Source organism: Trachypithecus francoisi, unplaced genomic scaffold (assembly GCF_009764315.1).
Source record: "Trachypithecus francoisi isolate TF-2019V2 unplaced genomic scaffold, Tfra_2.0 Lachesis_group17, whole genome shotgun sequence".
Taxonomy (NCBI): domain Eukaryota; kingdom Metazoa; phylum Chordata; class Mammalia; order Primates; family Cercopithecidae; genus Trachypithecus; species Trachypithecus francoisi.
In genome coordinates, this window is record NW_022681462.1 from 50800580 (window position 1) to 50827233 (window position 26654).

General features: G+C 40.3%; 1 protein-coding gene across 1 annotated transcript in view; it reads right to left on the minus strand.

Moving 5' to 3' along the window:
• Window positions 1-1520: 1520 nt before the first annotated feature.
• SLC9A4 (solute carrier family 9 member A4) overlaps window positions 1521-26654 on the minus strand; it is a 59432-nt gene continuing 34298 nt past the window's right edge. The window contains exons 7-12 of the mRNA XM_033175597.1: window positions 23548-23618; window positions 21553-21714; window positions 15871-15967; window positions 10692-10823; window positions 9488-9575; window positions 1521-3684 (exon numbers count right to left, since the gene is read on the minus strand). Coding sequence (XP_033031488.1) covers window positions 3326-3684; window positions 9488-9575; window positions 10692-10823; window positions 15871-15967; window positions 21553-21714; window positions 23548-23618 — 909 coding nt within the window. The 3' untranslated portion in view covers window positions 1521-3325. The remainder of the gene's footprint in view (window positions 3685-9487; window positions 9576-10691; window positions 10824-15870; window positions 15968-21552; window positions 21715-23547; window positions 23619-26654) is intronic.

Below are 26654 nucleotides of genomic sequence, written 5' to 3' on the forward strand. Positions count from 1 at the left end.
TTAGCAGGTAGGTTAAAGACAGGAGAGGTGCCCATGGCATCATGTCAGGCTTGAGGAGGACGAATGAGAACATTTACCATATCCCAAACACCATAAATGTGTGGAAAATCTTTAAAGTGGAAGCCTACTATATAGCAAAAAAAAAAAAAGAAATGATACTTTACTCAACTTCAGAAATTCACTGAAACCCAAGACCCTTCAGGCTAATAATATAACTAGGTTTTAGAAAGTTAACAACAAACAAAACAAAAACAAAAACTCTTAGAGGAAAATTAGGATTGTGTGTGTTGTGCTTTTTTTTTTTTTTTTTTTTTTTTTTTTTTTTTTTAGGTTGAATAAAAGGACAAATTCTTTGGGCCCATTGGCAGAGAATGTTGACTGTTTAGTGGACCAGAAGCCAGGCTCAAAATAGGAAACTTAATGCAATTTAATTTCCTTTCAGCGGGAAGTAGGGAAGAAGCACCAGGCTGTCCTTGACACTCAAGAGAATATCCCCTCTGCTGCATTGCTGGGTGCCTCTTGGAAAAACTCATCATGTGAAATTGCTAACCAGAGCATTCCTGGGCTAGCTGCTGTACCCTCAACCAATCTCCAAAGTGCACTGCCCTTCCAGAGGGTGTGGAGGGAAGATCAAATCACACTGCATTTTCAGACATTAGTGGATGATGAAATACAGAGACCATTTTGGCCGTGAGCCCTCCATATCTGACAGAGCCACCAGCACCACAGCATCACTGGGGCCTTCAACCTGCCACGAGTTTTAAGAAGTAGCTTCAGGGCCTCTCTCCAAGCTTGAACAGCCATGCCTATCTGTCTAGATGAACACATGTCCTTGGGGAAAACAACTCCATTATGACCTCTACCAACTAAAGGGTAATGTTCTACTCTACTAAGTCATACCACGCCTCACCTTAATGGCACCAGCGTCTCAGAGTAAAACAGGAGAGTTTAGATAGAGTCCACTGATTCTTAGACCTTGCCGGCTGCTCCGGAAAGGGGCCTTCGCAATGGATATCTTGTTGTTGTATGGATAGAGTCCAGTAAGGGGTGTGGGGACATTTCAGGTCTCAAGAGTTCGTTTCCTTAATGGCACTGGAAAGGTGAATTCTGATGACTTCTCTCTGCTGCTGTATCTCCATCTATGGTTTAAGGATAATGGCCCACTGCCTTTCTTTCATGGAGCACAGTTTTTTTCTTTTGTTGTTGATTGCTTGTTTCTTTAAACAAAGAGAACAAAATCTGGCTGGGTGCAGGGGCTTATGCCTGTAATCCCAGCACTTTGGGAGGCCAAGGTAGGCAGATCACTTGAGGTCAGGAGTTGGAGACAAGCCTGGCCAACATGGCGAAACCCTGTCTCTACTAAAAATACCAAAATTAGCCAGATGTGGTGGTGCGCACCTGTAGTCCCAGCTACTTGGAAGGCTGAGGCAGGAGGATTGCTGGAACCCGGAAGGCAGGGGTTGCAATGAGCAAAGATCATGCCACTGCACTCCAGTCTGGGTGACAAAAAAACAAAACAAAACAAAAAACAAACAAACAAACAAAAAACCGAGGACAAAACCAAAGATTCCTGAGTTTTATGTGTGCTCCTGTCCCTTTAGGCTGATTACTGTTATTTCATAGCATGTAATTTTTATTAAAATCAAGATATTTAGACAATTTAGAAGCAACTTTATATTTCAGGTTCAGAAGGAGGAAGACAAATGGGCTTCTTTGATGGCCTTTCTACCACTGCAGCAGGAAAATGAGTTCAAGTCATAAAAAAAAGATACATTCAGGAGAAAGCACATGTCTTCAGTAACTAGCATCCACGGGTTATATTAGAGGACAAGCAAGCATCCTTCAAGGAAAAACAAACTCTGAGTTGGCATCAGAGAGCATCTCAAGACCTCATTTTTATCATCTACAAAATAAAAATGCCTGATGACACCTTTTCAAACGCCCATTACAGCTCTAAAACGCTATTGTCAGTTTAACATTTATAATCTACCATGCACAAGGCACTGTGATAACTGATAACAGAAAAAGATGAAAAAAAAAGCCAAAAATTACAAAATAGGTAAAGGGGTGAGATAAAAAACACAATAGATAAATGGATAAAATTTAAAATGAACAAACTGTCCTCCCTGTCCTACAGCCCACTGACCACCAAAACAGACTGACGTGTGTATGCATAGACATAATTCACAGAGAAGGTATATAGCACATCCAAAGGGATGTAGGGCACCAAGGGAGAAGGTAAAGGCTGGTCTAGGGAGCAGGATGCCCTTGGTCATGGCCTTTAAAGACATATAAGATTAAATCAGCTGAGGATGGTAGAGATGCCAAAAACAGTGATGGCAAAAGGGTATTTGGTTAGTTGCGTTAGTCATTTGACCCAATAACAATGCTTGATAAATGTTTGTTAACGTACTGGTGGCCAGAAGAGAGGGAAGGTGGAAGAGAAGACAAAAAGTGAGTAAAATTGAAGAGCTGGAGTGTGAGATTCAAGGTCAAATTCAGAGATAATGGGGATGGAAAATGAAATTGAAAAATAGTTTTATACCCTAGGGTAAAATGTCACACCCTACAAATGCACCCCTAATAAATACGTGTTGTTAATGTCATTGCTATTACACTCCGTTTATGGCTGTTTTGTTTCTAATGTTCATTTTTAAAATAAATATTCCAATTATGAAATAGACCGTAACCCCACTGTTCACAGATTAATCCTCTAGTGTGTATCACATCTATCATTGCTACTGACTAAATAAAGCAAATTCATAATAAATTTTATCTCTGATAAAACATAATTATTGCATATTGAATATGAAATCAAAATCAAATCAGTTTCATTTTGGAGGGAGGGCAATCCGACTATAAACTCACCATGGTTCACAGGAACTACATGTCCTTTTCTGTAAACACAGGGGGCTGAGTCAGGTGACTTCAAAGCCTCTTCTAGTTCTAATTGGATTATAAGTTGCATATGCATATTGGCAATGTGAATTACTGACCAATCCCATTTGTATTTCAATATATGGCTTGGATTCGATGCTCATGATAGAAAGTTCTTAGGAATTCTTAGTGTCTAATTCCTGGGGTGATTAACTTCTCTCACTCACAAGGAATTCATCTAAAGGTATCCCACACTAAGAACATGGAAGAGCCTGCAAGTTTGCTCCCAGTCCTTGGAAAAAATCTTCCTGCTGCTTATAGATCGATGTCTAACAGCTTCAAAATGGCAAACTCAATAGCTCTACTCTGAATTCCAGAAATCCTTCTTTCACAGTCACAGGAAGACAGACTCTTGAGAAACACCAAAACAATCTTGTGGACAATAACACTATTTTTTTTGGAGCAAAGGACTGTGGGACCTGTTATGGTCCCTGCCGTGTCCACGGTCAGCTGTCCACCTCGACTGAACCTCGACCAAAGAGGCCTTGCCCTCACTCTCCCCTCCGGACTTACCCTCCTCATCCACTGCATGAAACAGAGGTTTGGGCCTTAAAGCCACCCTCCTTACTCCACCCAAGTACTCTTCTTGGCTTGTGTTTCTTTGATAACCAGAGTTGAATGCCTTCCTTCCTCTGTGTAGGCTCTTCATCGGGATTATTTCTTGTGCTTCTTGCTTCTGAAGCAACCCTGTCCGAGAGAGTGCGCTGAACATGATGGATGGGGATCCTGGATCACTGCTGTCATCATCTAGGAAAACATCATGGCAAGAAGGGGAAAGAACAAGACTTAAGATCAGAGGTAAGGCTTAATATCCACATGGCAGGAAGTCAGAGTGAAGCAAAGCCTTGCCTGAGGTTTCAACTCTACACTCAACTTTCTTATCAGCACAATTTTTCCTTCTCGAGGACACTGCCCGAAGCAGATGGGAGGACAGAAGCTGTAAGTGCAGTGTCATAAATAAATAGAAATGCATGAAAAATGGTGTATCAAGCCAGTCTCCCCAGGCAAGTAAGGTCGTGTCTTTTTACAGAATCAGATCAGTTGGCCATAGACATAAACCATGGGACACAAAGATGCTTGGTCTTGTCCAAAGCCAACGCTACACAGAAGGTTATGTGGTGCAGCCATCTGAAAGTGGTTGCTTTTGTCTTGGTTTGCTTTTTAATCAGTGGTTACCAGAAAGCATTACATCTGAATTCCAATCCTTTGATACAGAAAAAGTCAATCCTGGAGAAAGGGGGATAGGAGGGAGCCACAGCAGAGACCAGGGTGTGACCGGATGCCCTCCTTTCAGAGGAGTAAGCAGGTAACAGACTGTGACTGGCACTTGATGGGAACTTCCCTTCCCTGATAATTTACTATATGCCTGTCACTGTGCTCATCCTTTTACATATATCATGCCATTGAATCCTCATAGCAGCCCTTCCGGGTGAGTAAAGTTATGAATCTCACAGGTAAAGTGGCTGAGGTTTCACAAGGTTAAGCAATGCTCAATATCACAAGCTGGTGAATATGAGACCAGAGTTTGAGCAGAGCCTGCCCAGCTTCGAATCCACTTCTTACCATCAGGTCTCCTTGCTGTCTCCTTGGTGCATCCACCTGTAAGAGGGAGGGCAAGGGAAGCCAGCAGCTGTGTATGCAATGTCCCCTCTTGGATTCTCTTCCAGACCCCTAACCCGTGCCTAGGACATTGCCTTGTCCCCAGTTCAATGTGCACGCATCTTTAAAGGAATATTTCTCACATATCTCATTTACTCTCATTTCCTCAAAGTCTTAGCCTCATAAATTTATTTTCCCTTTAAAAATTCTCCTAAGAACTTAGGTATTTTCAGACATTTATATTTAAATCTGAAAGCCGTGTTCCTTCTCTCATTCTTCCTCCTAAGAAACAAAACAAAAACTCCACGTCTAGAATGAATGTGCCCAAAGATTTACACTTGAAAAAATGTATTTGGAATGTGGGACCCCTGAAAATCTGAAAATATTCTATTCAATAATGTTTCTCTAAAATGTGACCCAATTATACTAAGAAGGTAACTTGGAAATTGGGCAAGGGAGACCAACTTCTTTCAATAAAGAAGACATTAATTAATATATCTGTCCATTGCTTTCCATGACTTTCCTTTAATGTGTGCTCTGTGACAAGGCCTGGGACCAGTCCCTCTGGATCCTTGGTGCTTGAAGCACTAGCTAAGGAAACAATGGCCTGGAGGCTTCTGCCCCCAAACCCTGTTCTCTCACTCCAACCTTTCCTGTTGAGCGCCCCATCAGTAGACCGACCTTAGTCGTGGTTTCGGTTTCCCAACCACCCTCTGGGTTATTTTACAGTGGACTGCAAGCTCTAGGAAGAGGCGTGGGTGTGTGACTTGCAAAGTTTCACTCAGCTTAGAGCTGCCCAAAATTGAAGGAAGAAGTTGGCTGGAAAGCAGAAGGTAGAAAAAGGAAGAGTGAGGACTGTGTTTCGTCCTTTTTGCATAACTCTCCTCCACATGGGCACCCAGGCAGTGCAGTTCCAAGCAGAGCAGTGAATACTTTGTCAACAAAATCTGAGTATCTGTTCTTTTACCTCCCACCTGACCGACAGCCTGAACTTCTGGACATGGGCACCCTGGCGTGAAAGGAGAAATAAGGAAGGTACTTCTGCTCAGCGCAGGGTGAGCCCCAACACACAGAGGATGAACTACCTGATGCAGGATACACTGTTCAGACACCCAAACCTGGAGTGCAACCCTCCCCACCTCCATATTTTTTTAACTTGTGGTAAAATATATATAACACAAAATTGACCATTTTAACCATTTTTTGTCTAACTGTAAATAAGTGTATAGTTCATTGCATGAAGTGCATTCACATTGTTGTGTTATCATCGCCACCATTCATCTCCAGAGCTTTCTCATCTGCCTCGATGCACATGGATTCTAAGCAGCCTCGTCATTTAAGGGGTTTCCAGGCAAGACCTCTCTACTTATAACACCAAGTGAGCCCTAAAGGCAAAAGAGCCCCGAAAGAGCATGTGAAGTCCTCCAAACCAGCATGGAGCTCCAAGACATCCAGAACAAGAAAACTCCTGACCCTGGAGGGCAAGGGGAGAGCTAGGAAGGGAAGCATTCTCCAAGTTTCAGGCGGGTTAGCCAGGGACTGCTTGCCTGCAGAACAAGAGTCTCCACTGTCTCCCCTAGATCCCCTCCAGCCATTCTCCTGGTGCAGAAAGACTTCGGGTTTGGAGAGAAGGATTCCAGTGATCAATTGTGCTTGGCTACACATTGAGGACTATCTCAGCCTTATCCTCATCATTATTATAATCCTTTTTAAATATATCATGGTTTATTCTTTTTCATAAATCATAACCATAGAAATTACAAATTATTCACAGTAGAGTTAATTCCAAGCAAGCCAGAAATGAGTCTGCATATACAGGCATAAGTTTCCATGACAAATAAGAACAAGTATATAAAATCCTACAGAATATGACCCATAACGTATTGCAGAGCACCGATTTCCCATCTTTAAAACTTATTAAAGAAAACTGCTAACATAAGTGCTATTTCATTACTTTTCCCTCAGATTTCTAGTTTAACCACTCTCTTTATTCACCTAGTTGAAGCTTAGAACCAATCGAGTATATGTAAAAGAAAAGAAATCATTGGGACTAACAGTTCATTCCAAGTCTGAATTAATTCATGTAGAACCGACATTGTGAACCATTGTCTTTCTTTCCAAGAACATCTGTATTTACCCAAGTCAAGGCTTCCTTAAGTCCCTAAGTAGTAATAGTAATAACGACTAATATTTCTTGCACATCTACTTGGTTCCAGGCTCTGTTCTAGCAGCTTTATGTACCTGTTCATATGTGTACCCTGCATGTATGAGACTGGCTTTGCATCAGGACAATACAATTGCATATGGAGGGAACCAATATTATCCTCTTCATAGACCAGAAATGACAGTGTGGAGAAGTAGAATTTTATTTTTCCTTCATATAGACCCTATTTTTTTCCTGGCATTTTATGGCTTTGACTGAAAGTGTGACTGAGATATCCTTTAGTGAGGACATCTATTAAAAGGCTAGGATCCTGTGACCTGTTTATTATCTAATGAATCATGTATGTATGTTTCCAAATGTTAAACAACTCTCAAATTCTGGAATAAACCCACTTTGCAAGGTGTATTGTACTTTTAATGTTCTGCTGTATTTTGTTTCTAATGCTTATTTAAGATTTGTTTATTAGTGCTCAAATGAGGCTGCTCCGTGGTCATCTCCTGCTACCATAGTCATGCGGTATTGATGCTCGTCTCTTAAGAAATAACTGTCGTCTGGGCATGGTGGCTTACACCTGTAATCCTAGCATGTTAGGGGGCGAGGCAGGAGGATCCCTTGTGCCCAGGAGTTAGAGATCAGCCTGGGCAACACAGAGAGATGCTGTCCCTTTTTTTAAATTTTTTCTAAAAAAATTTAAATAAAAAAAAAATAACAGTGACACTTTCTTGTTTTCTCACTCAAATAAAAAAAAACTGGTGCCAGGTTATTTGTACCAGGAAGATTATTTTTAAAAATTAAACTATTGACCAGGCTCGGTAGCTCATGCCTGTAATCCCAGCACTTTGGGAGGCCAAGGCGGGGAGATCACCTGAGGTCAGGAGTTCAAGACTAGCCTGGCCAACATGGTGAAACCCCATCTCTACTGAAAATACAAAAATTGGCCAGGTGTGGTGGCACATGCCTGTAATCCCAGCTACTCGGGAGGCTGAGGGGGGAGTATCACTTGAACTCGAGAGGCAGAGGTTGCAGTGAGCCGAGAGTGTTCCACTGCACTCCAGCCAGGGTGACAGAGAGAGACTGGCCTCAAAAAAATAAATCATTGGCATCATAGAGGAGAGAAAATGGATGAGGAACCCTTGTTATATAGGTTCTTCAAATTCATCTCAAGAAAATCAACAACCAAATAGAAACAAAACAAAACAAAACAAAACAAAACAAAAAATGAGCAAAGGCAGAAACAGAAAACTTCACCCCAAGAAATATCGCTTCCAAAATGTGAAAGATGTTCAACTTCACTAAAAATCAAAGAGATTCATATCAATTATATCTGGCATATAAATTTTATGCTATCATATCACAGATTACTCAAAAGTTTGACAACAGCCCAGTGGTATTAGGAAAAGATCATTCTTACAGACTGTTGTTGTGAGGGCAAATTAGTGACATAATCTTTTGTGATGGTGTTTTGACAATATCTGTAAAAATTTAAATCTATATGAATTTGACCTCAAAATTTTCCTTCCAGGAAAATATACTAAGGGAATAATTGCTTATTTGTGAAAATACCAATCACAAGTGGTCCAGAGTCCTTATTATATATCGTTGTTTATATTTATTAAAAGTTGATAATACCTTAAGTATTAATTAGGAATTAGCTTAATAAGCTTTGGCACATGCATGTAATTCTTATTAACTCATTAAAAATGAGTATTAGATCCACATCTATTGGTATGGAAACCTATGTACAACATGTGTTCAGTGAACTAGGCAATTTATAAAAATTGCAAAACAATGACTATACTTTGATTTTTGTGTATAATATGATGCAATGTTTCTGTGATTTTTTTTGTGGGGGGAGGTGTCAGTATGAGTAGTGTGGGGTCAGGCAGGTATAGGAAGAATTCTAGAAGGATGTTCACCAAAACATTCTATGGTGATTATACCTTGGCATTGAGGTTGCAAGTGCTTCTAACTTTCTTTTTCATGCTTTTCTCTACTGAATGATTTTAATTTTGTATCAGAAAAATTTTTTCAGAAGAAAAAGTTTTTAAATCAGAAAAAAAGTTTCATTTTGAGGTAATTACATCTACTCCTTAAAGATTAAATACTAAAATCCTATGTTTAGTTTACTTGAATTTCCAACGTGATTTTAACACTTAAAAATTAGGAAAATAAAAATAGATAACATGGCATGTTACACATATTATGTTACCTTTTGCTAATAGCAAATCATTTTATACACACATAAAAATAGTAACTTTGCTTTTATTAGAATAATAAAGTTTCAATAATTCTAAGAATTCCACTTAATTAAATATTAAGTGGAAAACATTTAATCAGTAAGTCTGGTGAAATCATTTTAGTGAAATTAAACCAGGTTTGGAGAATTCTGCTCATATTTAAACAGCGGGTAAATATTAGAACTTCAGCAAAACACCCCTTTCACATTTCTTCAAGATGTGATCAAATTATGACCCTTGGGCTCTGTCTGGCCTACTTCCTCTTTGTGTATGGCCTGTCAGCTACAAATGGGTAGTACATTTTTAAGGGGCTGAAAAAATTAAGAGAAGATAATATTTCATGAAAAGTGAAAATTGTATGAAATTCAAATTTCAGTGTTCATAAACAAAGTTACGAGTTTCATCTATAAAAGAAGTTGTTTTCTTCTTTTCCTTATCGTATAAGTAACCTACATAATGTTCTTAATGTTGCCTCTTGTTCCACACCCACAGATATTTACCATCTGACCCTTTACAGAAAAGCAGCAGAGAAGCCAGGCATGCAGCTCACCTGAGAACTCAGCAGCCGTTGTGTCTCTTCCCGCAGACTGAGGATTCCCGTAGGGGAAGGAGAGGTAGCGGACATTCTTGGTGCCAGCCTGTGGGTAGCAAGTAGAAAGAAAAAGCAGAATAAGCTGCCTCAATTCAGAGCTTCACACGGCAAATAAAGGGAAGGGCCAGACACTTTGGCTTACGCCTCTAATCCCAGCACTTTGGGAGGCAAAGGTGAGCGGATCACCTGAGGTCAAGAATTCAAGACCAGCCTGGCCAACATGGTGAAACCTTGTCTCTACTAAAAATACAAAAATTAGCAGGGCATGGTCACGGGCACCTGTAATCCCAGCTACTCAGGAGGCTGAGGCAGGAGAATCGCATGAACCCAGGAGGCAGAGGTTGTAGTGAGCTGAGATCACACCACCCACTGCACTCCAGTCTGGGTGACAGAACGAGACTCCATCTCAAAAGTAATAAAATAAAATAAAGGGAGGAACACAGACCTGTTCTGTGGCATCTTGTTTGGATTACTGGCTTTTAATTTTTTTGTTTTGAGAAAGCAGACCACACCAGTCTCCAATATGTATTTCCTTTCCCTCTCATGACAAAATAGACCATTAGCAACCTTTCAAAGTTACTCCCATATCCCCTCTGAGGATAGGTTTGAGCTTAGGGCCTGCTTCTCACCCAGCCTCCATACAAACTGCAGGTAAGACTGGTTTGTTATGGCCTCAATGGGAAGAGTGCAGGAACACAGTGGCTGATGTGAAGGTGAGCCCAGGAGTCTTGGTAACAACCAATCCCTTCCTATACCTTTTGGGGAGAGAAGTAAGCATCCTGGGGTCAGATGGCCTGGTCCAGACCCAGACCCCATGGTGACCAGGTACTGACCATGAGGACTGAAGGGCATGGTCAGTACCTGGTCACCATAAGGTCTGGGTCTGGACTCACAGCACATCAAGTGCATTGCAGTCCTTGACCCACCCTGGAGGGCAGCACTCTATGGGCAGATGCCTTCAGTCCCTAAGGCCCTGAACCCAGAGAAAAACGTTGCTCTGGTGTCCTGCACTCTTGCCTTAGTATCCCTCAGGTAACAAGGTGGGGTTTTGTTTGTGTAAATATTGATGGTCATGCATGTGAGATCCTGTACAGGAACAGGCTCAGCAGGTAACAAACACTTGCAGACTGAAGGAATGTCCCAGTCCCCAGCCCCAATGTACCGGCTTTCCCCAGGGCAGGCTGTGGCCTTTCCTCATGCTCTCCCTTAAGGTGTTCTGGCGGCGGATCAGAATCTCTTTAGCCTGCTTCTCACTTGTTTGGGGTTTGAGGTTATATTTGTTGTAGGACAGGGTCTGCAGAGAAAATGGAATGTCAAATACGTAAGGACTCCTTTATACAACTTTCAGCCAAGGAAGCCATGGAAACATCAGGAACCTAAGACCAACAGAACAGGTGAGCACCTTGGAGGTCAGCTAAGCATTTGCCTTGATTACGAATGAGCAAGTTTCAGTCCTAGGAGGAAAAGTCTGTGACCCCAGGTCACTGCTCTCAGGGCAGAGCTGTGGCTGGAGCCTCTGCCTTCTGCTCTAATCCTTACAGTGGTCCTTCCCTTAGTTACCCACAGACTCGGCCTGCCCCATACATACACTTTCCTTTCCAGGTCATGTTTTTGATGCCAGGCCAGTGAATTTAATAAGAAAGGAAAATATCAAAACTAAACTACTTTGGGAATTTCCATAGGGCTGTTGTTTTTTAATTTTGCCAATTAAGGATACCTACACATGCACGCACACACACACACACACACACACACACATAATTTCTATCAACCATTATCATCAATTCAGAAAGAAAGTCTCTTAACCAAAGTCACAAGAAGAGCATAATTTGAGATTAAAAAAAAAAAATAGTCCTTCAAATTGAATCAATTTAGCTTTATGAGAATGTCTTCCTTGTCCTTTACCCCAGACCAGTGGAAACTTGTCATGGACCCTAGGCCAACATTAGTCAGTCCTCAGACAAATGTTTGCAAAATGCTTAACTGAAATTTCTTCTCCTTCTTGGTGCTCACTAAAGGCCCACCAGCAAATGCCCAGTTTGCCAGGGGTCAGTAGGTGACACACTGTATGCACTGATAAACCACAAAGTCCTGGTAGATGACAGGATCGGGACCACAGGGGCTCTCCCTCCCAAGTGACGGATGCTGTGATAGGGATAGTCAGTTCCACTTCAATAGAGAAAATGCTCTATGTGCCGTCAGGTGCTGTGGAAGGCACAGGATTAAATAAGTGAGTAAATTAGAGCTACAGTCTTCCAAAGGCTTACAGTTTCCTGGAGAAGTCAAACCAATAGGGATAAGATGCTATGCGTGCAGGTAAGTGATAAGATTCTGGGATCATCAGGGGGTCGTGGAGTACAGGCAAAAGGCACTTCATCCAGTCTTGGATGGGAAAGGTTCAGTGTGCTGAGATAAGTGTTGAAAGATGAGTGAGTGTTATCCTGGGAATAAATTCCAGGAAGAGAACACACATGAGCTAAGACATCAGCTGGTAACCACCTTGGAGGTGAGAGGACAGTTAGAGGATGTGCTGGAAAAGAGCCAGGAATGAGTCTGTTACCACGAAAGAATGGGGTGCTTCATTCAAAGTGTGTGAGAGGTGAGACTGGAGGGGCATGGAGGGGCTGGGATCAGGCCACTGGTAGCCTGCCAAGGAGTAGAGGCTGCATTTCTCAGGCCATGTGTTTTTTAGGTGGGTGCACACACTTCAAAAAGTGCCACAAGATGCCCCACAGGGTGAGAAAGAAAATACTGATACTTCTATTTCTATTGATTTTTATCCAAACAAATACAAAGCATATTAAGTTCTATTAGTACTCAATGTATGAATGTATAACAGGCCCTCACTCAGTCCATACATGAGATGGTCAAGTCAACAAGGGATTCACAATGGCATCCTCATAGGTTTCACCAGCTTGCAGTTCATTGTGTTTCAGTGTGTGTGCATCCAGTTAAGTAGATGTGTGGTTTCCATTTGCTATTAACTAAAGTAACCCTCACAAAATAGATAATTGTATTTAAAAAGTGTTGCAAAGGTGTAAACTGGACTGCGAAGGTGGCTCACACTTGTAATCCTAGCACTTCAGGAGGCCAAGACATGTGGATCACTGAGCCCAGTAGCTTGAGACTGACCTGGGCAATGTAACTAAACCCTGTCTCTACAAAAAATACAAAAAAAAAAAAAAAAAATAGCTGGGTGTGGTGGTGTGAACCTGCCATCCTAGCTACTCACGAAGCTGAGGTGGGAGAATCGCTTCAGTGTAGGAGGTCAAAGCCACAGTGAGCCGTGATCGTGCCACCGCACTCTAGCCTGGGTGACAGAGTGACAGTGACACCTGTCTCCAAGGGAAAAGAAAAGAAGGCATAAACTGAAGGCCAAGGGAACAATGAGGGAAGGGTAAATCCAACTTTCTCCTTCTCCCAATGGGAGCTCTTTATCATCCACTTTTGGCAAATTAACAGATCTGACAAGAAATTTCCCCAAAAAGTTGAATTTTGAAAACAGTTTGAAATATGAATTCTTCTCTATCATTAGTAATGATACACCTCAACCTATGTGCATTTTATACATTGAAATATTAAAAATGGTCACATGACACGATCGTGAAAAGTAAAACAAGAATTAGGAATATAGACAAACTTTTACAATTGTTTATCAATTTTAAAATCATGCAAAACTGAATGCAGTGTGTGGGTGTGTACGTGTGTGTTTGTATACATACAATGTATTGCTACTATGATTTCCTACACCTAGACTTGGGAGGAGGTTGTACTTTTTAAGGAACACTTGGGCAGTTAGCTTCCTATTTCATCTCCCATAACCTCCCATGACCCACGTGCTTCTCTATTTTGCCTCTCTGCAGGGAGCATAGAAGCCTCTATGCATATAATGTGCATGCAAGTTTCATCCCTCCTCTCCCTCCATTTCTGTGTTACAGTGGAGCTTGTACTTCCACTGGACCTTGAGTCCTAAAGGAGAGGGAACTTTGTCTTATTCAGTGCAGTGTTCCTGATGCCCAGCACATTCTAGATGTGCATTAACTATTTGCTGAAGGAAACTGAAATTGTTCTCTTCCTTTGAAAGCATGTAGAAATTCTGAGAGTAATCTGATTATCCAGGCTACTCAGGAACCACCCATCAATCTGTGACCTATCCTGGGGGTCTGGGCTGAAGCCAGTTTCTTCTCTTGTAAGTGTAGTCATAGTGTTTCTCAACCTCCATCCCCACTGGGTTTCAGAGAGCTTCCTCTGTGGTTGTCCTACCAGGAACCCCCAGAGGTGAGTCCTTAAAGTTTTCCACCCATGAAGATTCTGTCCTGGGTTTACTGAGTCGAAGAACTTCAAACAGAATTGGCTGGAGTCCTCCTAGGAGCAACAGACCTAGCAGGGCCAGCTCAGTTTTGGATCAACTCTGCATTAGGGTCGCCCAGAGTCAAACTCTGCATTCATCCTGGTCCTGCTCTGAGGTAAATCCCGATGCCCAAGATGGCCTCTTTCAAGATGTGAACAGTGAGAAATGCCCTGGCTACCAGGCCTGCATCTATTATCCAGGCTACAGAGTGCAGGATGGTTCATGTACACCCTTTGTGACATTCCTCAAAAATGTAGATTGTCTGCTAGAAACAGAGTAAATGTATAATTGTCCTGAGTTGCATTTTCAGGTAGACTTTTCCTTCAAGAGATCAAGAGGACCATGGTGGAAGACAGAATTCTCATGACCTTTGTAAAGCTGAGTAAGGAGAGGAAACGGGAATGGGTAGGACTGGTGAGTTTGACTTATGGAGTAAGCAAAGTAGAGTCAAAAAGTCACTTCATAGGCTTGTAACTGCCCTCTCTTTATCAATTGCGTTCTCCCTATTTGGCTCCCACGGTCGTCAGCAATAAAATTCTTAAATGGAAAGAGGCCTTTGTGCTTTAATTTGAGGGCAATGAGGAAGGGAGGTGCTGTATATCTTAGAAAGCAGAACTCTGGAAAGCAGAATGCATAGGATACTTATTAAAAGAGATGAAAGGAGGCTATCTTGGAAACTGCATCCAACGAAGAAAAGAAAGGATGAGCAGTTGACCTTATTTTAGACTGGATTAGAGTCCGAGGATCTTCATCTCCATTTCCAGACCTTTCCCTAAACTTGATCTTCATCCACATAGGGAAAAGGCTGAGTAACAGGTACTCTCTGGACTCCAGCTCTCACTAAGCTAGCCACATTCTTCAAACCAGGAAGTTGTTATCTATTATTTATCTAAGGCAGGATGTGATAGTCTTACTGAAACAGTTTCACTTGGAATGATTTGAAAGCCTTGGAATTTACTCTAAGCACACTATCATTAGTGCTGACCTGTATTCCTCCAGCTGCTGCAGAGCCTTTCACTGACACATTCCTCTTAATCACTGACCTTTGAGTTGAAACAGGAGACCAGAAAACATTCACTTTCATTGGATTACGTAAGTCCAGAGTCATGAAAAGAGCACTGGGTGGGTGGGTAGAAGACCTGCGTTCTTAACCTGGATTTGTTTTGTAACCTTGAACAAGTCAGATAACTAACTCCACTGACCTCAGCATCTTCCCTTTGAAAATGAGGAGCTTTGTCTAGGTGATTTTGTTTTAGTTTCATTACGACTATGATCAAGGACACAGTCACAAAACTAAAGGCCCTCAAAATGAATTCATTTCTAATCACACCCAAGTATTAGGATTAGGATGGACGATCAAATCCTCAAACTATAAAAACTTCTCATTATATGACTTCGTTAGATGACTAGTTAGATGGAATGTTATTTAACTAAGTCAAAGTTTCAGAAAGATTCATTCACTGCCCTCAGAAATCTTCTTAGTATGCACTTTGGACCAGTTCCCAAGGACTAGTAGAGATTTCATACCTAGTTCCAAAATAGAGAAATAAGATGTCTCCTTTCATTCAGGCATTTATTCATTATAAATTATAGTTTCAATATTGGAACCTAAACGATCTCAACTTTCTTATTGTAGTCAATACAATTGGGACAAGTGCACTGTGATCAACATCCTGGTGCCATATTTGTTCTGTGGTGTGGTGGATGAGCTTCTTTGCAGAGAGACCTGCTAGTTCTGGAAAGCACCAGGCTGCAGGGCTAGGGCAGCCTGCCCCCTAGAGACGGTAACTAGATTTGCACTTCTTTTTATGCCACAGGTGCCAATTTTGCAGCAGAAACATGACAATTAACTTTCTATTCTCCAAACTAAGCAGAGAGAAACTATTCAGCAAGAGTTCACCTTACAGAGGGTGACGGGAACATCAGGGGACTCCTGAAGGACTGTGTTCAAGGACAGACAATGGGGACAACACAGGTGGCTCATACATACCCTTTGCCGAACTTGGTACATGTTGGATGTCAGAATGTCCCTTATGGACTCCACATCTTCAGGGGAAAGTCTTTTGATTCCTTGTATCCTCTGGGCCCTGGAATCGTTATTGGAGAAGAGACAAACATTATTCTTTCATTTGGCAAGAGATGCCACAAAAATATCAGTGGGCCTTGCTCTGTACTGAGGGGAATCCTAAGCTCCAGAATCCTACATATAATTTTTCCTGTTGTTCTAGTAAGTTGATTTGAAATGTCAGAACATGTGTCTTGACTTCAGGTTTTGAAAATACTGGTCCTTTGCCTATAGCTTATATGTGGTAATTATTCCAACCCATTTTTTAAAAAAGATCTAAAGTGGTAACAAGTTTCCCCCCCCACAAATCTGTTAGGAACTGGAATATTTGTACAATAAAATAAAAATCAATTGTTAGAAAATGATACCATACCATGCAATCCAAATATTTTACTATTAAATGCAACGGAAAAAAATGATTCCGTCCAAGACAAACTCTTTGCTAGTTTTGTACTTACCTATCTCACTGAGGACGGGTGGCAAACAATTCAGATTTAATACCTTCTACACACAACCACATTTTGATTAGCATTTATCTAACAAAATGTTAGTTTCATGAGTACATTTGTATTGGAATTGTACCTGTAGGGATTTTATCTTTGATTAAGAAATAATTGAAGAAACCAGAATCACATTTTACAAGGGCAATTAGACCATTTATACCATGAGAGCCAGCCCAGCTCTGAGATATTGTACACCGTGACCCCTTCCCACCTCTGGAAGGGATTAAAAACCAGGTTTTGCCTGTGCCCAGGTTAGCAGTCAATGCACAATTGTCCTCTGAGGATTATAAAGTCCTGACAATCCTAGGGGAAGAATTCTCATGTGACAAATGTGTTTGATTACAATCTAGTGGCAGTCATTTTTAAAAACTTTATATTACATGAATAATATATATTCCATGTGGAACCTAAGAACCAAAAAGAGAGAACTAAAAATAATTAACTCCCTTTTTAATACTATCACCTTCCTTAACACCTTGATATAAACCCTAATGGGTTTGTTTGTTTGTTTCTGGTCTCAACTCTTTTGAATTTTGAATGCATAAGGGCACTGAAGGCTTTGATATCTGCTTGCATACGCTCTTAAGATAATTGGCCACAGACATGAGTAATGATTAGTTTTAATACAGGCCACCTTTTAAGTATTTTTCAAAACATTACTAGCAATACAGCCATTAATAGTGAAGATATTTTAAAAGTAATGTACATTTGATAAAAGATTTTAAAGGACTTGGGTACTGAATATCACAGCAAGCCTGGATTTTGTTTAGCAATGCTATCTGTAGACTGACTAATGTCCTCTCCACAAACTGATTGAAATCAGTTTCCATATCATAAAGCTGCAAATGTCACCTCTAATGATATACAGTTACCACCCTCGGTGATCTTAACATTATTATCAGGGCATTTCAACCTAACTGTTTAAATGTCCTTCAAATAACATTTATTCTGATTTAGATATGCCCACACACTTCCACAATCTGAACACATTCCTTTAATGTGGTGAATGTGATGTACTGCTAAGCAGAAACAACAGCTAGTCCAATAGTTCCATTTATGTGTTCATTATGAAACAACGTAATAGGAGAAACCACTGATAAAGGAAATGGTAAAATTACACTTGATATAGCAGTAGATCTAACTTGGCACTCTTCCCAGTTTGTAATTGACCACTTTGGGGAGGATGAACTTAGGTAAAGTCCATTCAAGCTCTGGCTGGAATGAGCACTCCAGGTATCCCAAAGGCATCTCCCATCATGGAGTCACATTGAGAAGCTGCAGCTATAGAATTATAGCAACTATCATTCTACAGCTATAGAATTGACTCACTTGGGCAAGGTGATACCTGGAGTTTTCTTCATGCCGCTTCTATTAGCAAAATCGTCCCTGAAATGCTCACAGCACAAGCACAGGAGATACAGCTTTAGAAAAACTGAATGAGTGATCATTTCTATATCAAGTCAAATTATAAACCAAAAGACTCTTGTCACTGGACCATTGATTCATTATCCATAAAGGAGATCTTCATCACCTTAAATAAAAGTTCTGCAATAATTTCAATCAAACTGGAAAAATCTGAACCTAAGTATATTGAATACAATGTTCGTATTTCTCATAACTTTTCTTACTCATCTTTCATATTGATAACATAATAGTCGTACATAGTTTTAGTGTATATGTGATAATTTGATACATTCATATAATCAAATTAGGGTAATTGAGATATCCATCACCTTGCATTTTTATATTTTCTTTATATGAGAACCATTCAAATCATTCTTTTCTAGCTATTTTGAAAGGTACCATCAGTTAGTGTTAACTATAGTTACCCTGCCGTCCTGTCAACCACCAGAGCTTATTTCTTCTATCTAAGTGTATATTTGTTCTCATTAATCAACCTCTCTTCAATCTTCCCTCATTCTTTTTCTCTTTTGATCAGTTGCTATAATAAAGTAAAAAGAGGCTTCACTTCCACTATAATATCTAGTAGAATACACATATCATAGTATGAAGTTCCAAAAGATCAAATATGATTTGCTAATTTATTTAGAAGAACACATCTTTTTTTTAAGCCGCTAAGATGTGAGGTCTTTAGAAAAAGTGGGCTCAGAGGACAGGAAGACTTGCCTGCGATGCACACAGTGGCACCCACCAGCAGCACTGTGTGTGCAGCTGCTTTGCATGTTTTTACAGAGGTCACCAAGATGAACAACATTTGGAATGAGTGACGAGTGGCTGAGATGCTGCTGCTCCTCAGAATACAGTGTTCCATTGTGGAAGTGAAAAATGGCCTCAGAATCTGCATCCTAGTCTTCTGTGTGAGAATGCGGAAATGTGAATTTGTACCTCTCAGTGTGCGATCCACTAGAAAATTCTTAGATTACAATGAAGTTACTTTAGGTTTCTTTAAAAAACAAAGGACACATTAAAATTATTTGGGAATTTTAAAATACATTTTGAAGTTGTATGGTTGCCATTTGTTATGCCTATAAATATATAAATATTTTAATATCACTTTAATCCGAAAGTGTTTAAAGCTTCAACGCTTTTAATCAGCTTGAGTCTCTATCTCTGATAATTTCTAACAGCTTACCACTCATTGGTGAGATGAGCCGCTTCATATTTGAAATAGTAATCAAAGTGCATCTTCTACCTATTCATAGGATTGTTTTGAGTTTCAAATAAGGTAATGTATGTAAAAGCAATGGGATTCCAAAAAATCAACATCATCCAAACTGTGCAAATAGACAACCATGGTGGCAGTGTTCTTCTGAAGGTCATAGAATTTGAAAATCTAAACCTTTTGTAGAACAATTGCTTGAACTTCTAAAGAAAAAAATACCTGTGCATTTTGTTGTTATCATCTCATACAGAATAATAAAAAGCGAGCTGAGTACACACTTCTTTTTCCTATTATTGTATGAAGGTTTGTTTTGTAAGAAATTAGCTGCTTTGATCTCAGGAGAGGAATTCCTTTTTGCTTGACGTCCTACAGATTTCTGATGAGATCAAATAAATGCAATTTAAATACTAAATATGTATTAAATATCAACTTTAAAAAATCTCTCCCACCCCAGTTAACTACCTGCTTGGAGTGTAGGAGGAAAAAAAATTATCTCGTACCTATAAGGCTCTCTCACTAATCTTAAATGCATTTCTAAAGAAATAATTAACTCAACTGGCAGGCCCTGCTCCAAATAAAATGGTTTAAAGATTGCCTTGAGATCAGAAATTAAGGCAAATGCTTATGGCTGATGCAATGTAATACAAAAATTCAAAATATGCTTTGCCACCTGGCAGACTGATTCTCATTTGAGATAAGCACCCCTACCTTCCTAGACCAAGTGCTCACTTAAGTGAGCAAAGCAATTAAGGAAGTTTCTAATAGTCTAAACTGCATTAATCAGCATTGATCCCTCAGTGAGCAGGCCAAAGGCAAGGAGTCCAGGTGAGGTGCACCTCTCATAGACTTGCATAGCTCTCTGTTCTTTATGATTATGTTTGTGTGGCCTTTTTTGTTAATGTCATGACCCTACCAGAGTATGGTGTCCATGAGGGCAAAGCCTGTGTCCGCTTCATGGTGCCTGGCACATAGGAGGTGTCTAACAGACAGGATTGGATCAAAGGTGTCAAATGCAAGGAGGTTCCAAAAAACTCAGTAACTAAGGTAAGTCAGATTCAAATGCAATATTTTTAGAAATAAAGGTCGATGCAAAAAATTCTTGATGAATATAATATCAACATTTTAAATAACAGAGGATCAATATGCCTGATGTTTCCTTTGCCTGGGGCTCCACTATGATGCAGCAGAGCATTGCCAATATATATTTGTCAGCACTTTTCCATTTTAATATCAGAAGTTTCCTTAAAGCCACGTGATGGGCAGCATCAAAACAAATCAACACTCCCCCCTGCAACCCTCAAAGAAAAGTCACTAAGAAATAAGGCAGAAAGCTTTGTATTATATTGAGATATCCTCAGGGACGCTAGTTAGGATTCTTCTCAGGCCATGTAAGAAATGCAAGGGTGTTTCCGATTTATTAGCAGGCAAGGGATGAAGGTGTTATCTCAGAAATAAGACTTAGGCAATAGTGACAATTTTATTGCTACCTATTCTTAGCTCTTCTTCCAACTGCCTTTTTAAATGTAAAGACATAATTGAAGCATATGATCAAGTGTTTTTACCTGCTGAAGACAACAGGATGGAGGGGGCCCATGTTCCTTATCCTAAATATATGTTGTGATTAATTTTCCCAATTTATAAATCATTTTTTGGAGGAAAAACTGGGCATCTTTGGGAAATTAATGAATTCTTTTGACATTGAAGGGGCTCTCATTAAATCTCAGAGTTAAAATAGTTTTAAGAAGTATTTAGCCAGCCCTTGGGACAAGTGGCTACCAGAGGCTCTACCACGTTGCATAGAAAATCATCTTGTAATGATGGGTTTATATTCCAGTATCACCCCTCCCTATGTCCTGCTTCCACAACAACTCCCTGTTCCTCAAGAAGCCAGGCCACTCGCTGCTTCTACTCCAAGCTGGTCTCACATAGACTCAAGGCAAATTTCACAATCTCATGTAGACCTTCGCCTCAGATGCAATTACAAACACAACTTTGTCTTTACATAGACCACCAATGACCACACCTCCTGCTATCATCACTCATTCCCAAATCCAAGTTATCATCTCAGAAAGTTAACTCATCTCTCATGTAAAAGAGGAAGAGAAATGGCTTATGGGAAGAAACAGTGGTAGGAAGGACAGAATCACATGCACAGGGGTCATGTCAGGAGCACACTGAGACAGTCCTGTAGAATATGCTGCAATTTGACACATTCACTTGCCCTTTCCTCCCAAAGAAAGATGTCATACAACTCTAAGCAAGCGACATTTGCTAGAAAGTAATTTTCAGAAACTAGGTAAAATACGTTGAGCTTTGGCCAAGCCATAAAAATGCCAAGACTTAGATTACATATTTTAAACATAATTTCTTCTTTATATTTCTGCCTCTTTACTCCTCGTGTACCTTGAAATGAGGCAATGAGTCAGTGCCCCTTGGAATTCTGACAGTGAAAGTTTAGAACAAAGAACAGATATGACTTACTGATGGGGTATGGAGAAAGCTGTAGAGCTTAGTATCCCAGTCTCCACCATCTCGATGGCTTGCTTCATTTCCAGCTTCTTGTACAAAGAAACAATGCTTGATTTGGGTAGGTTCTTTCGGATGAGGATTTTCCGTAAGTATCTATGATCAAACTTCTTAAACCTAAAAATGAAAACCAACATTTTTGATATCTTGAACGTCTGTATGTGTTATGTAAGTATGCATTTCTCTTCAACTACTTACTACTTAACTTTATTCTGAAGAAACATCAGGACAGTGCCTGGTATTCACAGCATTTGAACACTTTTTTTTTTTTTTAATTCATAGTATTTATGCATTTTTTTAAAATATAAAAAAAAAAGAATGGCCTCCTGGCCTGAATACATTGAAAATCAACTAAACAAAAGGAAGGGACAAGCTGCAATCAGGGCAAAAAGTGTGCATAAGTGAGGCGCGGGGGAGGCCCAGCCCAGCTCAGCTCCAATTGTAAGAGAAGAAATGAGGGGGCTGAAGCTTTTGAACAAGTGTTCCATTCTAATAGCGCATAACAGCGGCAGCTGCACTTACAGTAATACTGGCCTATTCAACCAGAACCCAATAACTTTAAATGGCCCGGTAGTTACAGTAGTTTTGCCCCATTATGCTGCAGATCATTTTGAATCCTACCAATTAAGGGGAAGAAAAAAACCCTACATATGTCCCAATAGCCTGAATGATGGAGACTGTGAATAGGCGAGACTGATGGCCGCTGACTATTGTAAGGAACCTCTGGCCGGCCCATTCGAGCGAGCGGAGCTTTGCATATGGTGCCTTCAGAGTCAGCCATTTGTTTGGAGTTGGAATTTTCAACACTTTCAATCACTGTACATTCAAAGAGTAGTTTGCCCGCCTGCTTTATTTTCCAGAGGGGAACATAGCTTCCCGGGCTGCTGGTTTATTATCTGGCAATTGGTTTCCTGGTCCATGAGCTCTGTCAGCTAAGCCCCTCCAGGGTCAGGGGCTGGCTTCCTGAGCTTTGCTGTCTGAGCTCGGCTCAGACCAGGCCTCCTCTTATTCCGACTGGGTCGATCTTCTGTCTTCTAGTTTTCTGACCTCATGAGAAGCCATGGCTCCTGTGTATTCTCAGCCCACGGTAATCACCTCCCCAACCATAACACCCTCCCTGAATTTCTTTCACTGAGATCGCCTTGACCTTGTCCTGTTCAACTCCAGAGGCTGCCCTCATCCTTCCCATCCTGGATGCTTTGTGTCTCCTGACGTGCCGGGTCCTCCCTCTGTGCCCTCCACTCCCTGATTCGCTCCTGCTTCCCTGCCAGACTCTCTGACCACTTCTTCTCAATCTCCTTCCGCACTTTCTTTTCCTTGCCTGAGCCCAAGAGTGAGAGCTTCTCAGAGCTCCATTCTCAGTGAGCTGCCAGCTACTCACTCCAGCCGCAACCTTCCTCCTCAACTGGAAACTAAATCCAGTAAAACAATACATTCTGAAAGGTGAGATATGGTGGAGAAGAGGGATTTGGGCATTTTAAAAAAGAATTACTGTATTTGAGAATCTTAAACATCTTCCACCATGGCCTTCCCCACAATGGAGGAATCCCTTGCCAGGATTCCTAAGGAGGCACCAAACTCCCTTTCCAAACTCCTTTTCCAAGCTGGCCATTCCATGGTAGAGCTGATCTTATCATTGGGAAGCTTGTCCTTGTTTTTAACTTAAATATTACTTTTCTAATTTCTACCCATTAGCTGTACTAGTTCTCTCTGTAACAACCTACACCGAGTCTACTGCGTCTTCCACCTGACAACTCTTTATTTTCCAGGCTTAGCATGCCCTGGAATTTCAACTGCTTCCTGTAGGGCATGGCTCTGGAGCACCTTATCTTCTTGGTCTCCATTCCCTGAATTCTCTCTGGTTTTATGCCCAGCTTCCAATGGAACCTTTAGAAGTTACCCATGCTACCCGTATCCTTTGCCAGGGAGTGAAACCCTCAGCCTCCTTACTTGTCTCTCACTTGGTAGTGACTCCAGTGCCCACACACATCTTCGATTCCAGCCTTTAAGTGATCCATCAGCTGCCAAACAAACACAAGGAAATGATTGCTGGAGAAACGCGAACTCTGAAAGACACACGGGACAGCTAAGACACCTTAAGAAACAAAGGAGGCTTTAATTTTCTGGAGCGCATCTGACTTTCTATCACTGTGTTCGTGTAATAAAATATTTGATGCCTTTCACAGTAATTTCAACTTTGTTTTGTGGTTTAAAGACTCGGTAGATAAGTTTCTTGATAATTCACGTAATATGTAGTGAAAACAGGGAACCTGGCATTTGCTTTGGATAATACTTTTCTAGAATGATCTAGGAAATGTCTCATTACTGAAATCATTTGGAGGATAATTAATAACAATAAAATATATCATATTTAAGATATTATAAAATAATTGTAATAACTGTTACTTTTAATTTCATTGCAAAAGAAAAGAACACACTGCTATCCAATCATATAATTTCTGAAAATATAATTCTATAAATATTATACTATAACATATAAAAACAAAATATCTATATTCCTTATTTTAATATGCTTGTTTGATCTAAGTACTTACATTTCACCACTCGGGCAAATTATACTGTATTTGTTTTATCCAAAATTGTTTATGGAAATTTAGGAAGAAGTGCAGTCTTCAAAATAATTATGAAATTAGTCTCCAAATATTTTAAATTTGAAATTATTGAAGTCTATACTGGCTTCTGAATTTTGTTTTGAAAAACAGATTCAAATATTAAATTAATTATTAAATAATTGATTCACTACTTTCTACCAAAAATTATAACTTTTTTGAGGAAAAGAAAAATAAATGAGAGAAGAATGCAATATCCAAGTGCCATGGACTTAGGTGGATTATCTAATTTGTCAAAATAATAAATCATAGGAGACAAAGATTGAGACAAAAATCTATGATCAGTTTAAGGCGGTACGTATTTCAAAACAGTCACTACTTATCCTTATCTGTTAATTATTTTCAAATGGCCTTGAAAATTTTTCATTAGGATTTCCTGGAATTTAAATAACCAAATTTCCTAGGTCACTTTGACCATAAACTTTAGGGTAGATTTTAGAAGACTTCATCATTCATCAGTTTCTCTAGTATTAAAATGGTGAACTCTCAGGGATAGAAGAAACCTAACATTTTTCAGGTTCAACTAGCTCCTCAAAGCTTGAATCTCATGTACAGCAACGATGCCACATGTTCCCAGTCACTGGTTAGACACATCCACTTCAGCTTCAGGTGTGCCAATCAGGAAATGATTGTCAGAACGCTCTTTCATTAACTGAGTTGAAGTCTCCGCCTATAACCCTTCAGACATTAGTTCTCATTTCTATTCCTTGGAGCTATACACAGTGGTATCCCTTCAATGTTGTGCTGAACTTAAACAAACAGGTAGAAACCATGCTCAATGTCATATTCATCTTTGCTAGCCTGGGATGTTTTCACTAAAATCTGCCACTCAGCCATGTTTGCAAAAGAAGTAGCGCCCTCTGCCCCTCTTATAGTAAGAGTTCAAAAAAGGCAGAGGACCCCATGTTTCATCAGAACAGTGATTTTAGAAACAAGCAGGACAATCTTGACTGTTAGTCACTGTGTTTTTGTATTTTGAGGTATCCATTTAACCAGGCAACTCCCCGATTATTCAATCAAACATTACTCTAGATGTTGCTGTAAATGTATTTTGTAGATCTGATTAAAGACATAATCAGTTGTCTTACGTAAGGGAGATGACCCAGATAATCTGGGTGGGTCTGATTCAATCAGTTGAAAGGGCTTAAGAACAGGCCCCAGGCTTCTCTGATGAAAAAAAAAAATCCTACTTATAGACAGTAGTTCTTCTGGATGACCTACCTGTCCCATGGATTTTGGGCTTTCCTAGCCAGTCCCAACAATACTGAAAAACAATTCCTTACAACAAATCTCTTCCTATCTCTATCTCTATCTCTATCTCTATCCCTATCTCTATCTCTATCTCTCTCTATCTCTATCTCTATCTCTGTCTCTATCTCTACCTCTATCTCTATCCATCCATCCTACTGGCTCTGCTTCTCTGTTGAACCCTGATGGAAACACCACCAACTTGGACAAAAAAGGAGGAGGAAATGAAAGAAATAAAATATTGTCAGACCCTCACAATTCTATAAGCAAGAAATAGACTGATAAAGTTACTCAGCTGCAAATTTATGCCACCTTTGTAAACAAAAGAAGTATGATTCAGAGAGTGAAGTTGAGAACTCAGAGGGTAGAACAAAGAGTTGCAAGGGATTAGGGGATTCCCAGCCCATGAAACCAAATAAAGCTTGCCCAGGAAACATTGATGTTTGCTTGGTATCGATGACTCCTTTTTTTCTTTCATTATCTCCCCAGCTTTTCGAAAGGCAATAGCCGTGACTGTTATTCAATGAGTGTCCTACCATATATTTTAAGAGCAGATAACTTGTTTCTTGATTTCAACAAATTCATAGATGAAGAGAAACTGAGCCTCAGAATAGATTATACCCAGAGCCTCACTAAGCCCTGCTCTAGATGATGGAGATAATGAGATTTGGGATTTTTGACCTGATAAGATTCAGATGATATTTTGGATTTTGAATTGATGATGCAATGTATTGAGACTTTTGGGGTGTTGGGATAGAAGGAAGGTATTTTGTATGTGGAACAGATATGAATCTTTGGGAGACGGAGGGCAGACTGTGGTAGGGGGAACAATGACCTTGCAAAGATATCCGTGTCTTAATCCCCAGAACTTGTGAATATGGTAGTTTAGTTTAAAGGAGTATTAAGTGGCAGATGGACTTAAGGTTGCTAATCAGCTGACCTTAAGCTGGACACAATCTCCTGAATTATCCATGTGGATGCAGTGGGATCATAAAGCTCCTTCAATGTGGAAGAGGGAGGCAGAATGATCATTGTTGGAGGGATGCAGTCATTGCGGGCTCTGAAGATGGAAGGGGCCATGGGCCAAGGAACGCAGGCAGCCTTTGGAAGCTGTGGGAGGTGAGGAAACAGATTCTCCCCAGGGCCTCCAGAAAGGAGCACAGCCCTGCAACACCTGGA